The sequence below is a fragment of the Meleagris gallopavo genome, chromosome Z (genome assembly GCF_905368555.1).
Source record: "Meleagris gallopavo chromosome Z, MGAL_WU_HG_1.1, whole genome shotgun sequence".
Lineage (NCBI taxonomy): Eukaryota > Metazoa > Chordata > Aves > Galliformes > Phasianidae > Meleagris > Meleagris gallopavo.
Window position 1 is genome coordinate 12427462 of NC_139435.1, and position 25354 is coordinate 12452815.

Genomic DNA, 25354 nt, shown 5'->3' on the forward strand with positions numbered 1-25354 from the left:
GTCAGCGTTTAACTGACATCTCTTAAAACATATTCCTTAAAAAAGGGATACTGTCCACTAAAATCCTTCAAGTTATAAATCATTATAACTCTCACCTGAGACTCCAATAAATGGCAGCCTGTTTTATGGTGCACCAGTTGGCCATAAAGGTGAACTGGCAGGTAGACATGTGGTCTCTGTAATCTGGTGGGGGGAAAAAAAAACAAACCAAAAAATCGCTTTCCCAGCAATTTTGAAATTATCTATTAAATAAATTACACTGAAGTGTAATGCAGTGAGTTACACAATTTTTTTTTTTCAGATGAAGATTCTTGTGGACAGTGTTTACCTTTGGTTGCTCCTACGAACATAGTTATCACCATCAACAGGTTTGCGATACGTTGTAAGTGCTTCATTTAGTTGTTCTTCAATCAACTCAACATACTTTAAGTTATACTCCTAGAAGAAGGTAATGTTTGACACAATACATTTAGGTGGTTTATTTTTTATTGTATGGTATCTTACATAGAAGGAACATAAGTGCTTCTTAATTAAGGCTGAGTTTCTTTATGATCTGAACATGGTACTCTCCAAAATAATCATACAACTTCACAGAAAATCAACAGCTGATTCCATAAGTGTTTCAGAAAAATTGTTAAAAGGAAAGAAATATTTCACATTTGACTTTAACCTGAAAAATCTAAACAGACCACAGTACATTTCAGTATACCTAATACTGTTTATAAATTAGTCAAAAAATTGCCTAACAGCCCATATAATTGTGACCATTAACAAAATGATTAACTACTACCTCAAGAAAATAAACATAAAATTGCAAAAACAAAATAACGCATGAATACCACTTTTTAGTCTGCCAACAATGTATGAATGTTTTTCTAAAAGTAATGCCTCTTGTTTATTTTCATGGAAACTACAACATACAGAAAGAACAAGTTCTCAGCTACAAAATACTAATTTCAACATAGCCACCACCATTAGCTAATTCCCATTCTGTGGTGTGACAGCTGTGCACAGCCAAGAGGAAAATAGTTTTTCTTTCACGTCCCTGCCAACACTGCAGTAACACACCACCCACTGCTGTGTGTCTCACTGTGCTAACATCCAGTGTTTGGTCTCTACAAATGTTCCACAAGCGTGAATGAGTGTCAATGGGTGCAATTTTTTCCATGTGGAGGAGTTCAACGACACACCCTTGCTTCCTATGTACTTCCATGTCAGATGCCATTTTGTCAGACTGCCTCTCTGCTGCCATCTGTTCCAAAGCAACAAAGTGCAACAGGACACTGTTGGGAAGACTCAACCTACCTCTACTGCCATACCACCACCACCTACCTGCCTCTGACACTGTGAAACAGCGTAATAAAATAGGAGGCATTACTTTCAGAGCCACTTCATATTTTTTATGGTTTTTTCTGAATGCATCTTGTGTTCCCATCTACTTCCTAACAGCATAGGCTAATTCCATCTTCATGAGATTTGGATATAACTTTAATTACCTACTAGCAGTGTTGACAAGCATCTTGAAAAGCAGTATTCTTTTCCACATTTCTGTAGGTAAGACTTAAAACAACCTATTTTGGAAAGCCATTACTCTCAGTGTATTAACTGGAGAAGCAAAACTACATAAAAGCCCTGAGTAAAGAGTACGCATCTACAGAGGAGTTACGCAACTCTAAGACCAAGCTGTCAAGCTTTATCAGCAAATTCTTAAGCCACTGAGGGAACATATGTATTGGCATTAGTAATGCAACTGTAAATTCACAATATTTTAAATTACATTTAGCCCTCTCAGATGTGTTCGTATACGTTCCCTCTTCCTAATTCCAAGTGAGCACACATTTTTATTTTTCATCTTACCTTTTGCCATTTTTCCATTTGCTTTGTTACATAACCTCTTTCATTCAGATATGAAAACCCCTTTGGAATGGACAGAAACCTGCAAAGTAACATCAGATGGTCAATACCATATTTCAATCACATAATATGAATAAAAACCAAATGCTTATTACTTCTACAGTGTGAATTTCAACAGCATACTCAATACATTTACCTTAGGAGTAGAAGCAAACCCTTGTCTCCAAGGTGAGATAGAGCTGGTTTCATTTGGATAAGGGCATGAAGATTGGCCTAAGATAATTAAAAATGTGTAAGTTATCAGAGCATTATAACCCTCTAAAAACTACAATAACCTGCCAGTAGCGATGCTGTGAAGTTTTCATACAAGGAAGTATCAAACAGCACTCATTCTTCTATCATCTACTTCTGCTACCTTCTGTCATGACATATGCAATTCTTTTAAAACAATTATGATGATAAAATATATTAAGACTGAGTAAGTATTTATAGTAAGCATAATCTACTTCTCATTGCTATCAACAGTGCAGTTTGTAAACTGCATGATGAAGAAAAGAGTATTACAAAGACTATCAAGGACAATCAAGAGAGCAAAGTATGAGTAGCTTCCTGAACTTCTCCTTTGTAACTGCAGGGGGTGGAAAACAGCTTAGAGTTGCTTACCACAGGGAGATGGAAAAGGGAAAAGATGCTCACCTTGTCTTCACATGCCTCATCTAGAATATCTAGTGCCTCAGAAGAAATAGTTTTGTTTTTATCGTGTAACTGGGTCACCAGTAACTCAATCCCCCAGTTGCTGAAGAACTCTACATTTGCTCTCAGTAATACTCGTAAATGTTTTGTTGCATACAGCCTGCAGCTCTGCAAAAACAAGGAAAATAAATATTTTTTTGAATGGAAGAAACATAGTCAATGCGGTTAATGATTTATCACTTTTGAAAATACATTTTCAATCACCATATTTTACATAAAGTAACTGTAATGAACACATTATGCATTGAAACTATAGTCCATTACAGAACTATATTCAAACAACAAATTTGAGTCTGAGATCATTAATAACTTGGTCAGTGTCAAATTTTACTTAACGTCTTTAATGTTCTTATACTTCTAAGGCTATGATACCTCTAACGTAGTAAATTTTCTATTTTCTAAACTATAAAGGATCTGTACTGCGGAGATATGTGAATATCTGTACTATCAGAGATAAGTGAATTGGTCCAGACTGGACATCAAGTAAGTTGTCTTCTGGAACGATCTGTCCTCTTCCTCCTGAAATACTTGATAAATGGGATTTCACAAAAAACAAAGAGTACGAACTGTAAATCTTGTTTCATTATTTCATCTTCAAATACTTGCACATTTTTACTTTTCAATATATATTTATTTTTTTGGTGGAGAGGCTAAGGGCACTCAAGCTGTCCAGTCTGGAGGTAGCCAAGAGGTAACCAATCCAGTTCCCTGAGGAAAGGAAACAGGGAAGTGCCAGGCTCTGCTCTTGGATACAAATGGCAGGATGAGAATGGCACAGAGCTGTGCCAGGGGAGATTCAGACTGGACATAGCAAGAAATTCCAGGGTAACACTGCAACTAGCTTCCAATAAGCGTGGTTGATACCTCATGTCTGCCAGTGTTCAAGAAGCATTTGGGTAATGCCCTCAGTATAACTTCAGGTTAGCCCATAAGAGGTCAGGCTGTTGGATTCAATATTTCCAAGTCCCTTCTAAGTCTAATCTATACATATTCAGTTAAAGCAAGAAAAAGAACATCTTTAGCTCATGAAATGAGAAATACTTCATTGATAACATCTCAGAGAAATAGAGTTTGAAACAGAAGAAGCCTTATCGGAGATTGTCTTTTACCCTTACAAAGCACAGCTTTTTATAAATTATGCTCAGTTCCATGCCTCGTTAAACCTAATTTAGAAGCAAGAGACAGCACAAAATCAAAATCACAATCTAACATCTGGACTATAAAAGAGAAATCCTTCCACAGGCATTTGTTTATTTGCTACGCAGGCAGTACTCATTCTTCAAGGTTCTCATCAAAAGTCCTTAAATGGGCAAAGTAGAAGAGCTTGTACTTGCCTTATTTGAACTGGATTTAATTAATTTTAGTACTCGCCTGTCCAAGATGGCAGATTGCTAGTACAGCTAGAATATATATATTCTCCCTATGGTACTGAAGAGTGAGAAGTATAAAGTGGAACAAGTTTCCATTTCTCCCTATCACGCTCTCTAAACACAAAAGGAGTACTATATCTTGGACAGTGTTTCAGAGTTCCACATAATAAAACCCATAAAACGGCAAATACCTTCCCTAACACCTGATAAAGATTTACTTTCAAATTACTCTTCAGTTAATGGAACAACTCATGCAAGCATGTCACTTCAATATTTTCCTTATTCTTTTCAATCATCTTATTCTCCCAGAACAGACTACTCCTTCCAGTTTCTGGATGAGACTTACAGTCTTGCACTTACAAAAGCTCAAAACTATCACCTATACCACTAAAATACAGTTAATACAGCTGATCCAAAACAATCACAGAAATCAGACAAAATTGGTAGATCCAAATATTAAGAGATGGTATTGACAATATTTGTACACCAGTATTGCCAAAGGGTTCTTCAACAAGTTCCCATTTTGCTTTTTGGCCAAGCAGAATTCAGTGAAATTTTCTCCTCAAAATTCCAACAGTTCAGTTACTGCCGTAAGAATGCATGTGGCTAGGCACACAGAAAGCAGGAAAAGAGTTAAAGGAAGTAAATTACTGATGTATGAAATTATGTGTGGTTGACAGAATCCATTTCTTCCAGATGAGATAGTCCGTTTTATTTGTATTTTGCCTCTTTCAGATCAAAAAAACAAAGTCACTTTGAATTCTAAGAATTCCAAGCAGGTCAGCTAATCAGGAAACAAAATGCCCTACAGCAGCTTTACCATTATCCAGTGCTCAAGAGGTCAATAAAGGAAGTTTCCCTATTTAGGTGGTTCAAAAAATAAATTTTCCTTTTTTTTCCTAATATTATCACAGCACAAAGATTCAAGCTTTCATTTTTTCAATATTTCCTAACTCTGTTTTCATCAGGTCCATTCCCCTTGGAACGCACTTGGTACGCACATTTAAAAAGTAATTCTCTTCATGTATGAGATATCTGTTTGAATGACTTTAAGTACTGAGTGCAAATAAAGTAGAAGTCTATTGTAAATACAAGAGCTACATGAATATGACTTTTATTTTACTAAATACAAAGCTCTTCTGAATTTATACAGCATCTTAAAAATGTTACAATCTCGGATAATAAAGTGGCAAATAGAAAAGGTACATCAATTGAATAGAACTTACATCCGTAGCTGCTGTCAGAATTTTAGAAAGGATGACTCTTGCTAAGCCATCTCTGCTGTAATCCAAACTAGACACAGTCAGTTTTAACAAATGATCTTGGTTCTTCAAAGAACAAAGATTAAGAAGACTGGCAGGGGGAAAAAGAAAATATCAGTACTTGAATCCAGTAATATCCACTTATTCAATCATCAATTTCAACTTAGCCTTCTGAATATAAACCTTTATTTCTATAAATAAAGAATTCAAAGTAAGTTCCTATGAAGTGACTTTAAACAAAACTGTTGAAGGGGGAGAAGAATAAAGCACTAAATAGCAAGAGAGAAAAAAAACAAACCAGCTTTTAAAATGGTTCTGTAATAGTTTTGTCAGCACATTTTGAATTAGTGATTATTACAAAAATAAATGCTTATGAAGCACTGTTAACAACCTTCATTCTAAAACACTGTAAAACCGTATGGACTTCATTATCTTAAAAAAAGAACAATCAACAAGACAAAATAGAAACTAACTCCTTCACCTGCCTACCAACAAGAAAAATATAAAAAGAAAAAAAAAAATCCATCCTACAAACAGGTAGTTTCTATTTGATATAATCACAAGAATTTTGAAGTCTCTAGCTTTATAGATAGCAGCCCTCATACACAGTTTACAAGTTCTGTAATGATTATATCTGTAAGCACAATTCAAACAGAACAAAAACACTTACCACTGAAACACGTTACATTTTTCAAGCATTTTGACTCCATGAGGGTGACAAGAAAGAGTACCAAAAAACAGAAAATAGTGCTGACTAAGGGTATTTAGTAACCCATTATTTTGAAGACTTCGTTCAGGTTTCATTCCTGATGAAGAGTTGAGCCAGTTAACAATATCCTTAACCAGCTCCTCCAGATAACCTTGTCCATCCTAAAAAAAAACAAAGAGTAAAAGCATTTACTAGAATCTGACCTGGTACTCTCCTTACTGAAATCTGCCATTTTAAGCTTTTTAAATGTACAAGGACAATACAAACTAGAAATGTTGACAGGCAAACAATTCAGACTAAAAAAAAAAAGTTCCAAACATTTTAGAATCAACTCTGGTTGTTCCAGGAAAAGGATTATTCAGTGACACTTTCCCTGCACTTCTGACTCAAGGCATAAGCCTTCAGTACAGAGAAAAGGACATAAAGAAAAGACAGATGCATATAGCAAAAACAAAAATCAACAAAACTAAACAAAAAATCCCCCTAGAATGTAATAATAAAAAAAATGCATTTAATAAACAACTTAGTTATCTCCCCCCAAGTCTCATCTGGACAATTCAGGATTTTAAGTTATTTTTCTTAGGTATGCTGTTTGTCTTTGCTTTAATGCAGAAAAGTTTACTTAAGTTTTTACTCAAATTTAGGGTTTTTCCTTTTATGCATTCTCCCTTGTAAATGAAAATCTCTTACCTCTTCTGATTCAAGAAGAAATTCAGTGAACTGACAACCCACTACAGTGAGCTGCTTAGCCTTGGCATAGTCCAGATCCAGATTGGCAAAAAGTTTACTGCTAGGCTTATAGAAATACAACAATCTCCTTACAAACCTATGGAAAGTAAAAAAATAATGTGTTATTTTTCTGTAAGAAAAGGAATTTTTAACAGTATAAAATGATGCTGCTATAAAAGGTATTTTATCACTTATTGCTTCTTGGCAATAAATTTTCAGAAGCCATTAAAAGAGAGTAGCAGGTACAGTACTGGGTCTATCCAGACAATTTCAAAGATGTCACTGTACTGTGAGTTACAAAGGATTTTCTGTCACGACCTAAAAATATGCGAAGGAACTCAAAATCTCTACACTCTTAAAAAACTGCAGCTTACTTCTTGTTTATGTAATTCAGTCTGCTATAATTTATCTGGTGCCAAAAGCAAAAAAAAAAAAAAAAAAAAAAAAGTAGTATCTGTCTTGAATGTTTTTTTGTGACATGACTTTTCATCAGCTATAATAATCAATGCTACTGTGAAAAATACGTTCTTATGCTCTGTTAGGAAAAGACTTCATTGACAGTATTTTCACTCACCTCACTTAAGCATTTTTGAAGCAAAACAGTGCTAGCAATCCTGCTAGCAAATAGAGACTCACTGTTCAAAAAAGCTTCACCTCTGCATTGCAGAAATAAAACTTCAGCAGAGCTTCCCCCTACCATTTATTAGTACAAAAATAAATGCATGTTTACAAGAACAATATTCTATCTCAAGGTAGATAAATCAAGCATTAAGGAAGTTTATACAGCACTGCCTTTAGTTAAAAAAAGTGAGAGTAGATAACTATCCCAGTTACCAATTTACATGTGAAATCTGAGAATTTCTTTTTTTTTTTTTCAAATAAAAGGTAATTTATTTTCTATTAGCAATGTATGTATTAGTGCCTGTATTTATACATGGGCCTATTATACATGAGTGCAAATATATAAACACATGTACATACACTGCATGAACTGTGCATCTGAAATTTGGCAATCTATATAAAAAAAAACTGCAGTTTTCCTTTAATAGTGTTTCTGTCATGTTTGCTGGCTAACAGTAAAATAAATATATCAAACGTCTTCAAAAGTACAAAATTAAAGGAAAAATCCTCAGCAGTGAAACTACAACTATTTAGCAGTTTAATTACTTTTAATTAAACAAGGAACAGCATTTTACAGTCATTAAAACATGTATCCCACAACCCTTTAGAAGTTCCATACTATCTTAACTCCACATTTTCCCATTTTCTCACTGAACTGCAACCCAGCTGCACTGCAAAATGAGGACACAGTAGCACTGTCTCAGGCAGGCAGGTAGAGAGGTGGGTATCACAGACAGGACTGCAGATACACCTTTAGAGAAGCAATACTAGAAAGCCAAGAGACTTGGCAAGTAATCCTTTATCACACAGTACAGACAAACAATTTATGTTTAAGTACGGAAAAAAATCACAGAAAAAGTTACAAATGAAAAAGATCAAATTAAAATTATGATTACAATGAAAGTATCTCTAATGTTAGAAACACCATATAAAAATAGCCTTATTACTTTCAGGTAAAAATACAAAGTGGAGCAGCATGAGCTTTTCAGGATTTTACAGTTTTAGGTTTTCCTTCAACTAGCTTTCCATGCCTACCAATGTAGAAGTACTCTTCCAAATAGTTTATTTAAATCAAATCAGTTTCTGGAATGCATGTAAATAGTAACATCCGAAAACTATTTAGGAGCAATTACCACAAAATCACACTAATAATGTAAATATCTTAATGTCAATAGATGTGAAAGGAACCAGAGCTGTATTATGTTCTTGGTCTGCTTTTCTTTTGTTATTTGATTGTTTCAAGTTGTACATGCTTCCTCCAGTGTTAGTAGCAACTAGAAACATTTTCCTCTTAGATTTTGATAACAGATGTAGTGGTACAACTACACAACCACAGATCTATTTCATCAAAAGTTGTCAATTGTTGCCATCAAACATTACTGTATTAAATAACAGAGAGGTAATAAAATTTAAAATTAAATAGGGTTTTGTAAAACTTGAATGATCCTTGTTAAGTAAATAGGTATATGAAGTATGCACAGAAAAGAAACCACTAAATCTTAAAGCCCTGCTTGTTTAATGCAAATATTGAAACCTAAATATTTACTGTTTTGCTGCTTATGTCCAGATTAAGTTTTAGAAATTGACATCTCCAAGGATAGTTTACTGAAATTACAAAGAACAGTTTTTCCAATTCCTTTCTTCAAAGCAAGTCTATGTAATTTTTACATACCTTTGCAATTGTTCATCTTTATAGTTCCTTAGATTTACATTTGGCCACTAGAAAAATAAGAAATATAGCATTACATGAAACTTGTACATCAGCTGAATATTAATCACTAATATTTACTCATTTCTATTGTATTCAGCTAATATTTTAAAGTGTAAGATTCCTTGCATTTAATGTTACGAAACCAAAAAAACTACCTTATTTTATTGAAAAGCCCATACTTCTCGCGCCACTATTATATTTTTTCTGGGATAGAAGTGGAAATTGTTGGGTGTATGCTATGTGCAGAAGTCCAAAATCCTAATGAAAACAACAAACTATGACATGCTAATTAAAGGTAAATAAAACTGCCTTACTCAGCATCTGTTCTGAAAGTAAACAACATATTTCAGTATGCGTAACAGTAACTGCTTTTTTTTTTAAAAAAAAAAATTCACTATTAATCTGATTTGTTTTAAAAATTATCATTCACTTAAATCACCTAGTAAAATGGTATTTAAATTCACAGAATCATAGAATGACCTGACTTGAAAGAACCATAATGACCATCTAGTTTCCATCCCTCTGCTACATACAGGGTCACCAACCACTAGACTAGGCTACCCAGAGCCAAATTTCTTTGTCGATGTATGAAAGATGTTCTAAAAAAGATTGCAAAAAGCCACAGTACATTTTGCTGGACCTTTCTCTTTTTTTCTCTCCTTTCTTTCTTATCTAAGCAACAGAATTATACATTTCCAGTGGGTACATTAGTATTAAGACAGTGCAATAGTTAATGATCAGTAAAACTGACAATACTAGCAACACTGGACTCACAGCACCCAACTAAGGGTGCAGACCAGTCTTCATTCTTCCATACTGACCACTAGCACTTCTGTTCTTCTTTTAGCAATTTAAACAGCAAGTTGAGCAAGTAAAAAGGCAGAAAGGGACCACATGAGACTGAAGCAGTGAGGTGGTAATAAAGATGATGCTCCACAGTCATAAGGTTGTGACTGAGAGTGGGAGGAAGGTGTTTAGCCACATGCGATAATAAACTCCAAACACTGAAATCTGGATGCAGTTGGATGCAGATGGACTGCTCTGACAAACTATACAACATCAATGTAAATTAAGATAACATTAGCAGGAACTGAAGTAGTTAGAACTTAACCAGAAAGCACAGTGACTACTCATTGTAAAAGAGAGAAGTCCCTAATTTTGAGGCATTTAAATCTGTTTTACTAGAGACTATAAAATACACTGCAGAGGATACCTGAGATAGTAGGGGAACTGACAGCTCTACTTAGAAGCTTTTCTGCTTTAACAGCTCAGGAAAACAGTAGCTCTTAGTTGTCATCCCTATAAAGTATCCATGATCAAAATATTACACAGCCTAGCTAAATCTGATACTTTGAAGAATGGCTTCTTGATTAATACCTTAATTACTGAGTAAAATATCTGACTGATATAAAGTTAGTTAAATTACAGTAAGAATCTGCAAACAAGCAAAATTTAGTGAAGTAAAGCTACTCTGATATAAATATGTGTATAAATATGCATAAATATATATACATAAATATACATATACACGCATATATAAATATATATCTCTCTATATATTTATATATATGTGTATATATATATATGTATATATATGTATATATACATATACACACACACATTTTTAGGTCTTTATAGCAGATGAATTCTTGCTTTCTCAATCAGCCTATTTAAAAATATACAAATATTTTGGATATTTTGTGGTAGGTTTCCCTGCATGTTCATTTTTATTTTGTTTTTGAGTGTAAGCTTGATTATGTCAGTACTTCAACCATTTTACAGCAAGCTAGTTATAACGAAGACTATTGGAAAATATTTCCTGGGGGTAACAAAAGGATGGTTTTGCAACACAGAATGACAGGAGCTCCTTTGTCTTTAAGATGATGTACTGAATACTCAAAGTTTTCTTGCTCAAAGGAATTTTAGTGCTGAAAAAGAGGTAATCCTCTGAAAGAGATAAATGCCCTCCTGTTATTAAACATCGTATAAAGAGAATTTAATTTTATAAAATTAATCTGTATTAGTTAAGTCTACACATTACTAGTAACTTGGCCAAAGTATCTAAAGCTTAACCTCTAACCCAGCTCATGCTATGTGAAAGTAAACAAACACACAACTATGCTAAGAAACTGAACAAGGTAATATTTCAATATAGTTTAGACAGAAGTGTAATGTATTGGTAACTTTAAGATCATTATATTTCAAATCTATTTCTATTCAAATAAAGCCAATTAAAATTCAACATGCTTTTACAAAGATGTCTGTGGATCTAATTGTAGTGTGCTTTTCCCCTTGTGCAGCTTACGAATTGTAGACAAAGTATACTGTATATTGGTATACTGTATACTGTCTGTTTTATATATTATTTATTTATATTGTATGTATTAATTAAATCAATTTCCGAACTTTCAAAAATTGAGAAGACTTTCACAAAATCAGCGTTGGAAAAGACCTACAAGAACATCTAGTCTGACTGTCCACCTGTCACCAGTATTTCCCCACTAAACCCTGTTCCTTAATAAAACATCTGAACACTTAACTATGGCATATAGTATGGAGTTAGTAATAAATGATAAAACTCTTATGTGAAATAGAAAGAGGGTTTTTTTCTAACAGGTGCTTCTAAAAATTGTATTACATCTTTTTATGCTCACCTTCAGTATGGTCCCTATCAGATTCCAGTTCCACTCAAGATTCTCCTTATGGTTGAGAACCTGGCTGTCTCGCAGATTCATGACCAGTGCTTCTTCCGTATCCTGCAACATCGACATGAGAAGTTTTCTCATATCACTGCTGTAGTTGTTACATGATACACTTACTTTTCATGTACACACATCAGAATGGCTTTGCTCCACAGTACTTTGTACCTGAGAGTAAACTGCATGGTTGTACTACTGTGGAAGTAGTAATCTAAGAGCAGGAGACCATAAGGGGACCTAAATTGCATTAGAATTATTATACACTCCCTCAAGTTCCAGAAAACATATCAAAGTATCCACAAGTAGGCAAAGAAAATATTAAATGAAAAAACCCACAAAAATCATATTAATTACCCTGAATTAAAAGAGAAAGTGAGGTGGTAGGATGGGTAGGATGGGGTGGGATTTAAGTATCCATAATATAATTTCAAATTAAATTCTGAAAGATTAATAATAATACCTTTAAAATAACAATGTCTTTCTGCACACGGTATTGATCCCTTTTTTGATGGGTTGAGATTGCTTTCTGAATAATATGATCTAAATGAAGACTGTAAGGTTTAGGTCCTCTTTTCTTCATCTCGTGAAATCGTTTTAAGCAATTTAGTGCAGCACTTGCTCGTCTAGTAAAAAAGATATTGTAATCAGTGTGTGACAACTAAGAGCCAACTAAAGAATTAGTGCTATATACTAAGTTCAATTAGCATAGCTCAAGGAAGGTTTCACCAACAATTCTGAAGCCAAAGACGCTTGTCTTGATGCAAGTTTTCATACATGCACATGCTTTAGTCTTGTAGTGAAATTACACAGAAAATATTCAGAATTTCTACTGAAGAATGAAACTTGACAACTTTTCTTCTGCTTACAACCAGTGGTGTCCTTCACACTTCACAGAAAAATACAACAATTCAATTGCAAGGGATCTATAGAGATCATCTAGAATATGTTGCGAAGATTAAAGCTGAAAAAGTATATAAAACGTCACAGTAGATCAACACTCTGCAGTTGAAGGGATCAGATTCAACTTGTCTGAAGTAGCATTCCTGTCAATTTTCTTCCTCCCCTTATGGCCCCTAAACACCCGGGCATCAGCAGTGCCAGCAGCATGCTTTCTTCTTTACATCTTAACAGTTCAACAGCAGCATGTAAGAAATTTTCTAGCAAAGGACAGACATATCAGAAAATACTGCTAGCAGAAAATAGTACTGAACACATGGAGAAAGTATAATCACGAGAAGGTAAGCCTATCACTTCCCCACGAAGCACAGGAAATATTCTTAATTTCTTACATCTTCAAATAAATATATGCAGATTCTTTCACCTAAATTATACAAATCTAGACCTGTGCAGAGGTTTGCAATTTTTTATGTTCTGAAAAATTGCAGTGTTCACAAAAACTTAGATTGCCTAATATAACAACACTGTATCTATAAAATCTTTTTTTTTTTTAAACAGAAAGAAGTTTTCTTGCTATTCTATCAGATCCATGAATGCCAAGAAGTAAAAAATCTGAAATTCACAAATATAACTCCCTTCTGCTTTTCCCTCTTCCTTTCCTCCCAGAGTTTTAAGTGAAATACCCTGCAAAATACCCTGCAAACTGAGTTTCAGGCAAAGATACACAACAGCCATTTTTCTGCTAATGGTTTAAACCAGTATATACCAAGAAATAAAAATAGTTTTCAACTCAAATTACATGATTTTTTAAAAATAATAATAATAATTATACTTAGCACTTTTCAAATATATATATTCAGTGTTATTCAAGTTAGGTCAGTATTGGAAGACTGTTGTTTTGTTTTTTTAAAATCAAACTACTGACAGTACTTGCAACAAAAGAAAGGCTTGTGTTGTGGCTTAAGCCCAATAAATAGACATGTTTGTCTACAAAATAGTATGTCTTTCTTGATAAATATTTTCAAATACCAAAATCTTTTGGTGGCATAAGGGATCTTCAGAAATACAAAGAGAAAATCTTAAACTTTCTGGGAAGCAATCTACAAGCATCACTTACAATTTTACAACAGCAGTTTGCAAAGTTTCTGTAAATAATCACTGACAATACAACAGAACAAAATGTGAAGATAATTTATCGAAATACTGATCAAACAAGCCAGGAATGGCAAAAATAACCGCCAAATTAACAGAAGGATTTTCTATAACTTATTATGTAAAGAAAAAGAAACATTCCCACTCATACTCACCTTAAAAAGTCTTCTAAAAACAAATACAGGTAAGAAACCTGAGTTTGTGTGCCTGAGTGGGCACACATTTTAAAGACACTGGATCTATCAAATTTTCCCAGCGTTCCTCAAACAGCTTAAATTATGTGAAGCACTCAGGAGATGGTATTTTACAATGAGGAATACCTCAGATTAAACTGCAAAATTAGTAGATGTATAAACTCTTTAAAAACAGGTTAAAAAATAACTGAAAGCCCACCAATTTTTAAAATACTAGAGTTCAAGCTTTTTTTTCTTGCTCAATGAGCAATAAAAAATATTTCTATAAGTATTTAAGTCAGATGCTTATATATACCTCATTTGAATAGCACGAGTTCCAAACAGTTCCTAAGGCTGCTTAACAGACATACTAATGCAGTATGTTACACTAATTATTCACAGTTTCTGTTCATGCATTCTTATAGTTAAATGGAACTTAAAAGAACAGGAAATTTTCCCAGTTCCCAGTTCCTGTTAAAATTAACAGTGCAAACTTCAAAAAGAAGTTGCATAAAGTTTTAACAAAGGTATTATTAACACAATGACCATCTTCATCTGAAGGAAAAGGTTATAAGAAATGGCTCCATACCGATTTTGCATTTTTGTTTTTGCTCGTTTCAATAATGATTCAATAATTAGGTCAATTACTGTTATAAATCAGTAGAAAAATTGGCATAAGCATTCTTATGATGGAAAATTTAATTGTATCAAAATGCCAAAAAGAAAACATGAAAGAATGGACAGGTTAAATACATGAAACATGATTCAGCTGTTTCTTTGTCAAACAACAGTTTATAGCTCATCTGGAAAAATGATGTGTAAAAAATCTCACAGCATTTGCAGATGTATTCTGAAAATGACTATCAAAATTCTCTTTCTGGATTTCAGAATTTCTAAGTTCTTTCTATAATGTATCACTTCCAGAATCATCTACTAGAAATTATTTCCTTAGCATCACTGATCATTTCTGTATGAATATGTTTGCTTGTAAATAAAGATATCCATGATTTCAAGCAACAAAGAAATATAACGTGGATTTTCATTCAATTACAAGAAAAGATATATTTATTTTTGTTTTTAGAGAAACTTGGAATTCTTACAATCTTTTCTCTTTCATGATGTCAAAAGATGCTGCCATATTCATTAGCGTTGGTAAGCAGTGCAGGTGATGACTGTGAGAATGAGGAAGAATTGTGTTTGCCTAAACAAAAAAAAAAAAGTCTGGTTATTATAACTTATTACAATATTTCTATCTTTCTCTGAAGGATCAGCATATGAAAAAACCTACTATTTCTCATGAGAGCTTCACAAATTCATGAAAATTTTTTCACATATTACAAACAATAATTGTACATAATTTTGAATATTTTATCTAATTAATCAACCTGAATAACAACTGAAACCAAAAAAAAATTGTAGGACTTCATTTTGAAATTTTTAATTTTTTTTTTTTTTTGCTTTGGAGGTAGGTGGAAGAGGTAACATGCAAAAACATGCAAAAAGTATCAGTCATCCTTTTATGTCATGTGTATGAGAGTACTAAAATATATATAAAATCAGAAATATAATTTTAGCATTCCATTCAATAATTTTAAACAACAAAAGATACTTCACACACAAAAATTAGCAAAAAATACACACAGAACCTTAACAGAAAGTGCTCTGCTGCATGTACTCTCCTTGCTGTCAATAAAGGATGTGCAAAAAAACAAAACCACTTGTTTGGCCAGAAATGTAAACCATACCACTTCACGTTTGACTAACAGTTCCTCAGCAGGCTGCAAAGTAGCACTTGCATGTGCATTTAAAAATATCATGTCTAGGCAAGAACAAACAGATTAAATTTTCTTCAAACACAGAGAGGCAAGAGGCATGAAACAAGGTGTCTTCAGCTTCTCTGTGCTATTCAGAGGTTATCAACAGCAGCGTGGGAAGACCAATCCAAGCTGGGAGTTGCACAAATAAATATTAAGAAGTGCTCCAGCTGAATGTGCAAAAGTTTCATTTGTGAAGCAGAAAGCTAAGCATGCTGTCACTAGTACCATTACACAAAAGCTAAAACAAGTAGCAGTTTTATTCCCAAACACAATAACAGACAAGTAATTTGCACAACTTTAGCTTAAAAATACGCTTTACTGAAGCAAGGTGGAGAAATAGTGAGAGCTGGAGATGAACAGCCTATCAATTCATGCTGCTTTTAATGTATGAAGTGTTACAAAATAAAAAAATAGCCTACTGTTTGATGGAAAGTGGATGTTCCAAGTTCCAAACAAATTCCAATCTTTACTAACAAAATAACTATTTTCAATGAGTTGCTAATAATATTTACTCTCAGAAAGAAACTTTACTTACCATATGCAGAAGTTCTCCCAAAAGGATAGTTGCTCTAACAGATACATGGTCATCACTACTGGTGATCACTTCTACAAGACCCTGGAAAAAAGTTAAAAAATAATTACAGTATTTAATGTAGAGCATATATATCATACCTTATTTCAATGTTTTTAAGAGAAATGTAGGATGCATCTATTTCAATCTAATATCACCAGTTACCTCCAGAAGTCCATTGGTAATAAAAGCTGAAAGCACTAAAGCCAAATAATTATCCATGAGATCAGGCCTAAGGAGAAAAACATAGGGAAACAGTTTAGAAAAAACATTTTTTTTTACAAATTATTTCTGCAAGAGAAAAGCAACTCTTTCATACACAACAAATCAAAGGCTTAGTCTGAGTTTATTAAATACCCACCTTGACCTGGCTCTATGGGGTAATATAGTTTTAGCTTCAGCAGCTACAAAGCCATCAGAGAGTCTCCAGCAGTCCTGAAATCTGCTTGGATCTACAAAAAAACAAACAAAACCAATGTCAATTATAGCTCTGTATTTCAGTGTTATTTTAATAGTGTTTTTTTATGAGCAGGTGTACCCTCAAGTTTGAAATTACAGAAAACTTTTGGTCAAAAAGGATCTTCAGTAAGTCATTTAATCCATACTACTACACAAAGTGAGGCCAACTTCAAAGCTAGGATAAATATTTCATTTAAATATCAAAATAATGATTTTTCCTATTCAGAAACACATGAAATTTATCCAACTGAAAGCACTGTAACATTTTTAAATGTACATGCATATCTAGCAAAGTCACAAGTTTGCAACAAAGAATGATTTATTAATAGTGAAGTTCAGAACAAGGATTAAGCTTCTACAATCAAGCCCTTGACAGACATCTGTAACTAGAATTTGGAGGATGATGGAACATGAAAGACTCAGAATTACTCTCTTCAGGCTGACACTTTTGTGAGAGAAAAGTAGAGGACATTTTTAAAGCTTGCAAATAAATAATTTGAAACTTAAAAGAGTAACTTTTCTTAATGTAGACATGAAAATATACAATTACCCTAGGAAAAGTTTCCTGAAATGCACTGAGGAAAATTAGCATATACTCAATATATAGAGTTACTTTTCAGTAACTTTTCTGTGTCGTTCACCAACACTTCTGCACTACAAATGCATCAAATACTTAGAAGACTAGTAACTTGTATTGTACAGTCTTTTGTGTACTGATCTTCTATCAAACTTCGACACATTAAGAACGTCAGAAAAAAAGTGGACTTGTAGTTTGAACATTGCCAATTTGTTGAAAAAGGATTTTAAACAGGACTTCAGAATACCTCATGAATTCACTGATGAAAAAGTTAATACTGATATAATTTACAATCCAGGGGAAAGATAATGGGTTCATCAAATATGTAGAAGAATTTGACAGAATTCTTGTGTGAACTGGTTCGAAATACTTACCTACGCTAAGAAGTGCCTCAATAAATTCTTCTGAAACAACAGGGAGAGGAAGACGAAAAATGTCATAGAGAACCTCAAGCAGACCTCGCTGCAGAAAAAACCCAAAAAGAAAAAAAGAAAAAGGCAATTTGATACATTTAGAAAATACAGCCTTTTTGCTCACAATTAAATTAGCACTGAAGTTTGACTTTTACAGTGCTAAAACTGGCATCTGATTTCGAGTTGTTTTTTGGATAAGCATGTTTTCTAAAGGAATCTGGAGAAGAAGGGAAGTTTTGCTCACTTTACAATGATGCCTTATTATCACCGCAATCTAGAGAAACATAAGCTCCTCAGATTATATATATATATATTTTTAGAATTGTTACTGCTGTGACCAGCAATTTCTTGGTTTAGGAAGTAATCTGGAAGAAATGCTTCTATTTGTGTCAAACTGTGTTTTCTATGTTTTTGTCTCACTATTAAAGCTACTATAGATTTGCTTTGACTTATCGGCAAAGCAAAAATTGATTTACTTCCACAATACTGATATAATGTGAATTCATGCAAATGATGGATCTTCTCTTAATGCCTGCTCTGTCTGTAGTAATTAAACATCATTAAATATGAATGAGAACTAAACTCAAAACCAAGAACAACAGTTGAAAGCATATTTTTCTTGACAGCACCAATTTCACACTATTTTAGCGTATTTCTAAAATTTGTTTTAATTGAATAATTTCAAGACATATATAAAATAAGAAAAGAGACTAAGACTAAGAGCAAATACACCGAAAGAAAATAAGATTATAAATTATAAGAGTAAATCAGTTCCAAATGCCAAAAATATTCCCGCATATACAAATATTTTGTTTACTACCTGCTCACGTCTAACACTTTTTTCCCTTTTCCCTTCTCCATTTCCTCCTGTCAGACAGAGTGAGCTTTGATTCACACTCCACTGACACAGAAAGAGCAGGCAGCTTGGCCACATGGAAAAATCACACAGGAAATTTAAGGGTCAAATAAATTCAAGACTAGTGGTCTCATAATTAGATTCTCTGTTAGACCACTAAATTGTTTAAAAAAAACTGTAAACATATTAACTAAAACATCAAATATATTCCTATTCCAATATGAAATATTTAACCCTTACCCGTATTTCCATATTTGGTATACAAAGTACCCCAATGAGAGACTGAATCCCAGAATTTCCAGGTTTGCACAGACTAATAATACCTAGAAAAAATTAATACACAATGTTACCTCACCAAAAAAAAAGAGAAATTAAACACCGTTTAATGATTTCTAGTTTGAGCAAAAGTACAGACAACAAGTTACTAATCACCAGCATTGTCATCTTTCATTTTCAATCATTTTTAACAAAATCTAGTAATTTCAAAACTAAGAGATATAGTTACTTTTGTCCTTTTTAACGCGAACAGTATTTTTAAGTTATCTCCACAAAAACAATATTCACAAAGAAACTGCATAAACAAAATCATAAACAAAAAATCAGTCTTAGACCAGAAGATGTATGCAGAGCCACTAGCAGTTTCTGCAACAAAAATTGTGTCTTAACCCAACCAGTAATTAGGTTCCTTTTAATCCCAGATGAATTCTGAACAGCAAGTTTAAATATTTAGAATAACATTCTCTATGCATCACTTTTAGTCATCTTATTCCAAATAAGAAGTGCTCACCTTCTCAAAACAATTTATTTTATTTCGCATATATATATATTTCGCTGACAGCCTCTCTCATACTTGGTCCTTCTACAGTATTTTCACACAAGTTTCATTTCTTAGCACTAAAAGGATGAACACTTAAACTGTTTTTAAATGTTACTGAATACCACCTGAAGTTAACCATTACTCTGATTTTCAGCCTCAGTTTATACTTAAATCTCTACATTCAAGATGTGGCTCTTTAGACAGCAACCTTGCTCATTTCCTTACTATTTTTCTTCACATTACAAAACAAAAAAACCTTACAGTAACACACTATTCTAAAACCAAAGAAGTTTATCCAAGAAATAACTTCACATGAATAAAAAAAGGGCCAGTTCTTGGGACATATAAATAAATCTTAATTCAGAAGGAAGTACTAAAAAATGAAATGAGGCAACTACTTAAATTGTACGAGTAAAAACAATTAGTTAACTTTTATGATGTACTTTATGTGGAATGATATCCTCAAGTTCGTAACTTCCACGTCACAAATACCTATGTCTAGCTCATGTACCCACAGAGATCTTTTTTTTTTCCAAGAGTATTTAACAGCTACCTTCCCACTGCAATGCAAGAATAGATTTCAGTGCACACAGTCACTGCTACATGTCCCAATTTCATCTGTAAGATGAAAAATGCAGTGGAGGATAAAGTATGTAGTAATAAACTCTCAAGAATAACTCAGTCCAGAGAGTTAGAAAAGCAGAAAAGAAGAGCACAGACAAGGCAGACAGGTAAAATAAGAAGAATAAAGCTGAAAAGCCAGGACAAAAACCAAACCAAATAGATGTTCAGTCTTTTTTGCTACAGGGCCTTTGGGAAGGATGACAATGTGAGGACACTTTCGTACTACACAAACATTAATGCCTTCTTAGCCTCCAACAAAATAAGAGAACATGCAATTCTAAAAGTACCACAGCAAATAATGTATTACAAAACAATTGCCACTTGAAATTTTCAAAATTATGGTGTTAGTTCTAACAGTATGAATGAAAGAAAATGTAGTAACATTCCTAACATAAATTGCTTCAGGGTTATCATAAACTCTCCAGACTTGCACCTCATCATCAAGGGAACACAAGATGTTTTTTGAAAGGATATCTCAATGTTAAGATTCCTGATCATTTTCCAGAACATTGCACAAATAATTTAAATAGTCTTACAATCAAAAATTTTTTATACAGTCCAAATCATTCTTAAGTACAGCATGTGCAGTGCCTATCCAAAATTTCTGTAGGGGTCATATCACTTGATTTAGTTTATTTGTAAGACTCTGACTTCAGTAAAAGAATGAGGCCTTATTACCATGGTAAGTATCAAACAGAGAAAGGATTTAAAAAAATAGAAAAATCTTTTCTGGATTCAGAAATGTCTTCTACACAAGAAGATCAAAACTACGTCCAGATTGGGATTTATCTTCAACTACACCATTTAGTAAAAGCAGGTGCTAATCAATCTACTCTGATGAAAACTTATGCATAGATAAAGATTTCTTATTACACTGACTGTATAATTTCAAAGGCAAATTCTTATGACACAGTGCTACTTTCAACATTCGTTCACCCATCAAATACCAAGTATCACCATTAAGGCACAGCTGATACAGTATTCTGAACTGAAAATAAGGCTGCATCCTATCTACAGGGTTAGTCTAAAGAAACTATTTAGGAGTCCTTAAATTTGACAATACCAAAACATTACAGGAAGGAAGTGACAGAAAAACCAAGATTGTTAGATTCTGTGACTAAATAAACCATTACATTGCGCTGAAAAGTCCTCGTCAGTCAACAAATAAAACAAATTAAGAAATTTTACCTGCCCATGATCGAAATGCTGCCACAATTCCCATTTTACTGGCTAGGAACCGTGCTTCTCTGTCCTCTCTGTCATTAAACAAATATGACAAGACACAGTTAATTACTGTAAAATAAACTGTTTTATTTACACAGCAGGTAGTTAACTGAAATTCTGGACAGGGTACAAAAATCAAGAGTAAGAAAATTTTCACATACATACATTTTTGTGTGCGCATATATATTTCATTGAATATGTACACATATACAAAGATTACCATTTTTAATCATTGTGTCTTTCTCTTTCAGTGGAGTTTCTATAGTTGAAAGATTACAAATTAAACACCTATCAGAGTCTATAGAGTAATCACTTCGAAGTCTTCACTGATATTAAGACTGCAGCAGGGGCCTAAGGACTTGGACATTGTCCAAATTTGATAATCTACTCACATATAATAATTTAAAAAAAATCACAAAACACTGAATACGTGAGGTTGAAAGTGACTTCTGTGACCTAATTTCCTACAAAAAGAAGCTGCTGGCTATGAGAGCAAACCAGGTAATAATAATCAGGGCTTTATCCTGTTAGGTCTCAGACATTTTCAAGGATGCAGGCTATAGCATTTATCTGGAACAGCCTGTTTCAACACTTGAGTGACCTCCCAGAAATTTGTTTCTCAAGTTGGAACTTCTTTTTTCAGTTTCTCTCTGCTGTTTCACATCTTCACAATGCACCACTGACTACTTCCTCTTGATAACCTTTGCACAGGTATTAGAAAGGCTCTTCCCTAAGCTTTCCCTCACACAATGTGCTCCTGCTCCTTGACCATCCTAAACTGAGAGGTCCAAAACCAGAACCAGTGGTTTATGTGAATTTTTGCAAGTGCAAATTGAAAAGAAAAATGACATCCCCCAACTTGTTAGCTATGAACTTTTAAAAGTAGCCTAATACACTGTCAATCTTGTCTGCCCCCCACGCATTCTGTCTACTAGAACAGTTTCCCATCTGGTCAGGCTCACAGTCTACCTCATACGTCCTTCCAGGCATAGGACTCTGCATCTGCCCTTTCTGAATTTCATCATGTTCTTTCGGCTCTCTCTTCCTGCCTGAAGTCCCTCTGGATGCCAGCACTGTCTTTTGATTCTATCAGCTCTACAGTTTGCTATCATGTGTAAACTTCATGAGAGTGTACTTCATCCTCAGCTTCAGGGAACTGATAAAGATGCTAAACAGCAGAGGTCTCACACTAAATCCCTGTGGTACCAGTCTTATTACACGACCACAGGCACAATACAATGACTTAATCACTGCCCACCAAGCCTGACCGTAAAACCACCAAACAGAAACTAACTCAAACATACTAACATTGCAGATATTTAAGACAAAAAGAAATCTGTACCAGAAGATACACAGATTGTGATAATTCCAGGTAAAAGAAATATTACGGGAGAAAAATAATTTTATCTTTTAATTCTTAATTCCTAACAATGTTCTATAAACTTCCACTCTAACTAGCTATTGCATTCAACTTCAAACAGTTCAGCATTAGATCCCTGATTTGTTTTGTCACTTAGGAGAAAAAAAATACTTTAGTTACAATTCCATGTACACAAGTTGAAGCGCTAACACTTACTTGAGCTGTCCTTCTGCTGTGTCTGGATTATGCCTGTAGTGAAAATCTGTGTAAGGAGCTAAAATTCGCTGAACAAAAGAAAGACATGCATTACTTTCACGTAACAAAACAATTAATGGATTTTGCCCTCTCATCAGTCCCACTACAACTTGTCATATTATTCTTTCTTTACAAATCATGCTCTTAGTTTAAAGGTTAATTGCTTTGACATTTTGCATTAACAAAAGGTGTGAGATCTCAACTGAAAATTAAACATCTTCATTACCAATATATTCTTTAATTTCTGTCACTAAGTAAGTAAAAATGAACTCACCTCTAACTCTACATCTGCTCGCACATACTGACGGGTCTTTGGATGATTAATGAGGTGCAAAACGGTAGTTATCAAAGCTTCATTTATTCGGCTTAGCTGACAATCGATCACATTTTTCAGGATGGTACTTAAACCACCCCGAAGAGCCACCACCTCAGGATTCTGAAGTGCTACACGAAAAAGAGATAATTCCAATAGGTGATAGAAAACATCTCAAGATTTTCAGTATGACAAACTTGTCTCTCTAGCACATATATCCTTTCCTTCCTGAATACTGCTGAGATACACGTAAGGTTTATAATGGAACTGATAGACCATAGTAATGAACTGAGATTTTTAATTAATTTTATCAACTAAAATTCTGGTCAAGCAGTCAAGCAGCCACCATTGTGCAGCAATGTTTTACCATATTTCTAACCAAGTTTCCATATAGTAAGGCTCAGGTTTCCTTGCAAAAAGATCAGTCCAGAAAACAAAACTTGGATACTTTTAACTTAAAAAATTAGCAAATTAATTATTTTTTTAAATCAGAAAACTATGTCTTGAAAACGCTGAAGTTATTTTGCATTAATGTTAAGGTGAAAATACTCTGAAACTCACGTATGGAGTTCTTATAACTTCCAATCCATTAATCCTAGAAATTATCAACTGTCTCAAGAAAATATTTGACACAAAAATGCCAATTATTAAAGTACAGTACCTAAAGCACAGTACCCAGAATCTTTGATGTTTAAGAGATTTTCAGTTTAAAGCCCTTATTTTTTAATTTTAATATCAAGCTAGTGACTAAACCTACAAAATAGACATTAAGAACATTTAAACTCTGGTTCATTAGTTAATAAATAATTCACTTTACTATTTGAATAAAAGCTATTTACTACGAACATACAAGAGAATCCCTTCAGAAACTGATGACAACCATTTCACTTTCCTTAGTTAGCTTCAGTTATCTTACCTAGTTCACAAATAATGGCAATACATGCTCGAACCATTCTGTCTCTTTCTTGAAGACCATCATTTCCAACTGCTATCAAAGAATTAGTAATAGAACTGGGGAACAATGAAGCATTCACAGTAATCATCTGTTAAAAAAAAAATATGATCTGGTTTCGTTACACTATTTTTCAAAATATATTCGGATTCAGCAGCACTGTTTCTTAGATAAAACCGTACAAATAATTCCACATACAATTTGGCTATATCCTGCAAATCCTATAACTTCTTACAGTATTCTGAAGAGTCTTTGAGAATTTACTTTGCCATTCTCTTCCTGCTTGTTTTTTTAATTATTTCATCATAATAAAGATACCTACTGACAGAAGATTAGAAACTCTTCTGTAAGATTAATCCATACCACAACATTCATTATACCTATTCAACTATTAAATTTGCAAAAACCAAAATCACATTTTCTAGGGCCAGCTGCTTCACACAAAGGAAAAGAGAGCTGTAGACAACAAAAAAACAAGAGTCAACAAAAGATGTTGATACCCTACTTGAAAGGCAACTGCTAGATACACCCCTGAACCCTCACGTAGTATCTGATCTTAGAAGTAACAGCTAATGTACCTTTATCATAAGCTATATAGCTACAGCACAAAAAATTACAGATTTTAAACATTTCATATTGAAAAGCACAGATGGAACCAGATCTGGTTTCATATGTCAATAGTCACTAAATTAAGATATAAAAAACACTTGCAACAAAATTTAAGATAAAACAGAAGAGCTTTTTTCCTCAACAGTAAATGGTCCTTCATGCTACTTAAGAGCTCCTGTGCCAAAACCTTCAACTGCTAGTTTAAGACCAGCAGAATTTAAACAACTTTTAAGGAGAAAGGCTGCACGCACACATTAAAGACAAAAACAATCAAACTAAACAAATGATTTCCCATCCCAAATAAGGCTTTAATTGATGCTGAAAAACTGTCTACTTACATACTTTCAGTTTGCTAAAATTAAGTACACATATCCTATGTACTATGGAACAGGAGCATTACTGAAGTTAAACAGACGTATTACTAAGGGGAAATAGGTTTGACTGCTTAAAAGGGAACAACATATTTTCTTAAAGTCCACTCAATCGTATCACATTTTCTACTAATGAAAAATATGCAACATGAAAAAATGCTGAACAGCCACCAAACATCCACAAAATTTTTCAAGCCAGTTTGTTA

At 33.6% G+C, this 25354-nt stretch overlaps 1 protein-coding gene across 1 annotated transcript in view; it reads right to left on the minus strand.

Moving 5' to 3' along the window:
- RICTOR (RPTOR independent companion of MTOR complex 2) overlaps window positions 1-25354 on the minus strand; it is an 80332-nt gene that overhangs the window by 14896 nt on the left and 40082 nt on the right. The window contains exons 7-27 of the mRNA XM_085214540.1: window positions 24133-24259; window positions 23178-23347; window positions 22865-22932; window positions 21253-21320; window positions 18864-18946; window positions 17729-17816; window positions 16680-16770; window positions 16484-16550; window positions 16283-16363; window positions 15031-15131; window positions 12169-12331; window positions 11664-11765; window positions 8971-9017; window positions 6639-6774; window positions 5910-6109; window positions 5204-5330; window positions 2551-2715; window positions 2051-2127; window positions 1858-1936; window positions 329-438; window positions 96-183 (exon numbers count right to left, since the gene is read on the minus strand). Of these exons, the coding sequence (XP_085070666.1) occupies window positions 96-183; window positions 329-438; window positions 1858-1936; window positions 2051-2127; window positions 2551-2715; window positions 5204-5330; window positions 5910-6109; window positions 6639-6774; window positions 8971-9017; window positions 11664-11765; window positions 12169-12331; window positions 15031-15131; window positions 16283-16363; window positions 16484-16550; window positions 16680-16770; window positions 17729-17816; window positions 18864-18946; window positions 21253-21320; window positions 22865-22932; window positions 23178-23347; window positions 24133-24259 (2238 nt within the window). The remainder of the gene's footprint in view (window positions 1-95; window positions 184-328; window positions 439-1857; window positions 1937-2050; window positions 2128-2550; window positions 2716-5203; window positions 5331-5909; window positions 6110-6638; window positions 6775-8970; window positions 9018-11663; window positions 11766-12168; window positions 12332-15030; window positions 15132-16282; window positions 16364-16483; window positions 16551-16679; window positions 16771-17728; window positions 17817-18863; window positions 18947-21252; window positions 21321-22864; window positions 22933-23177; window positions 23348-24132; window positions 24260-25354) is intronic.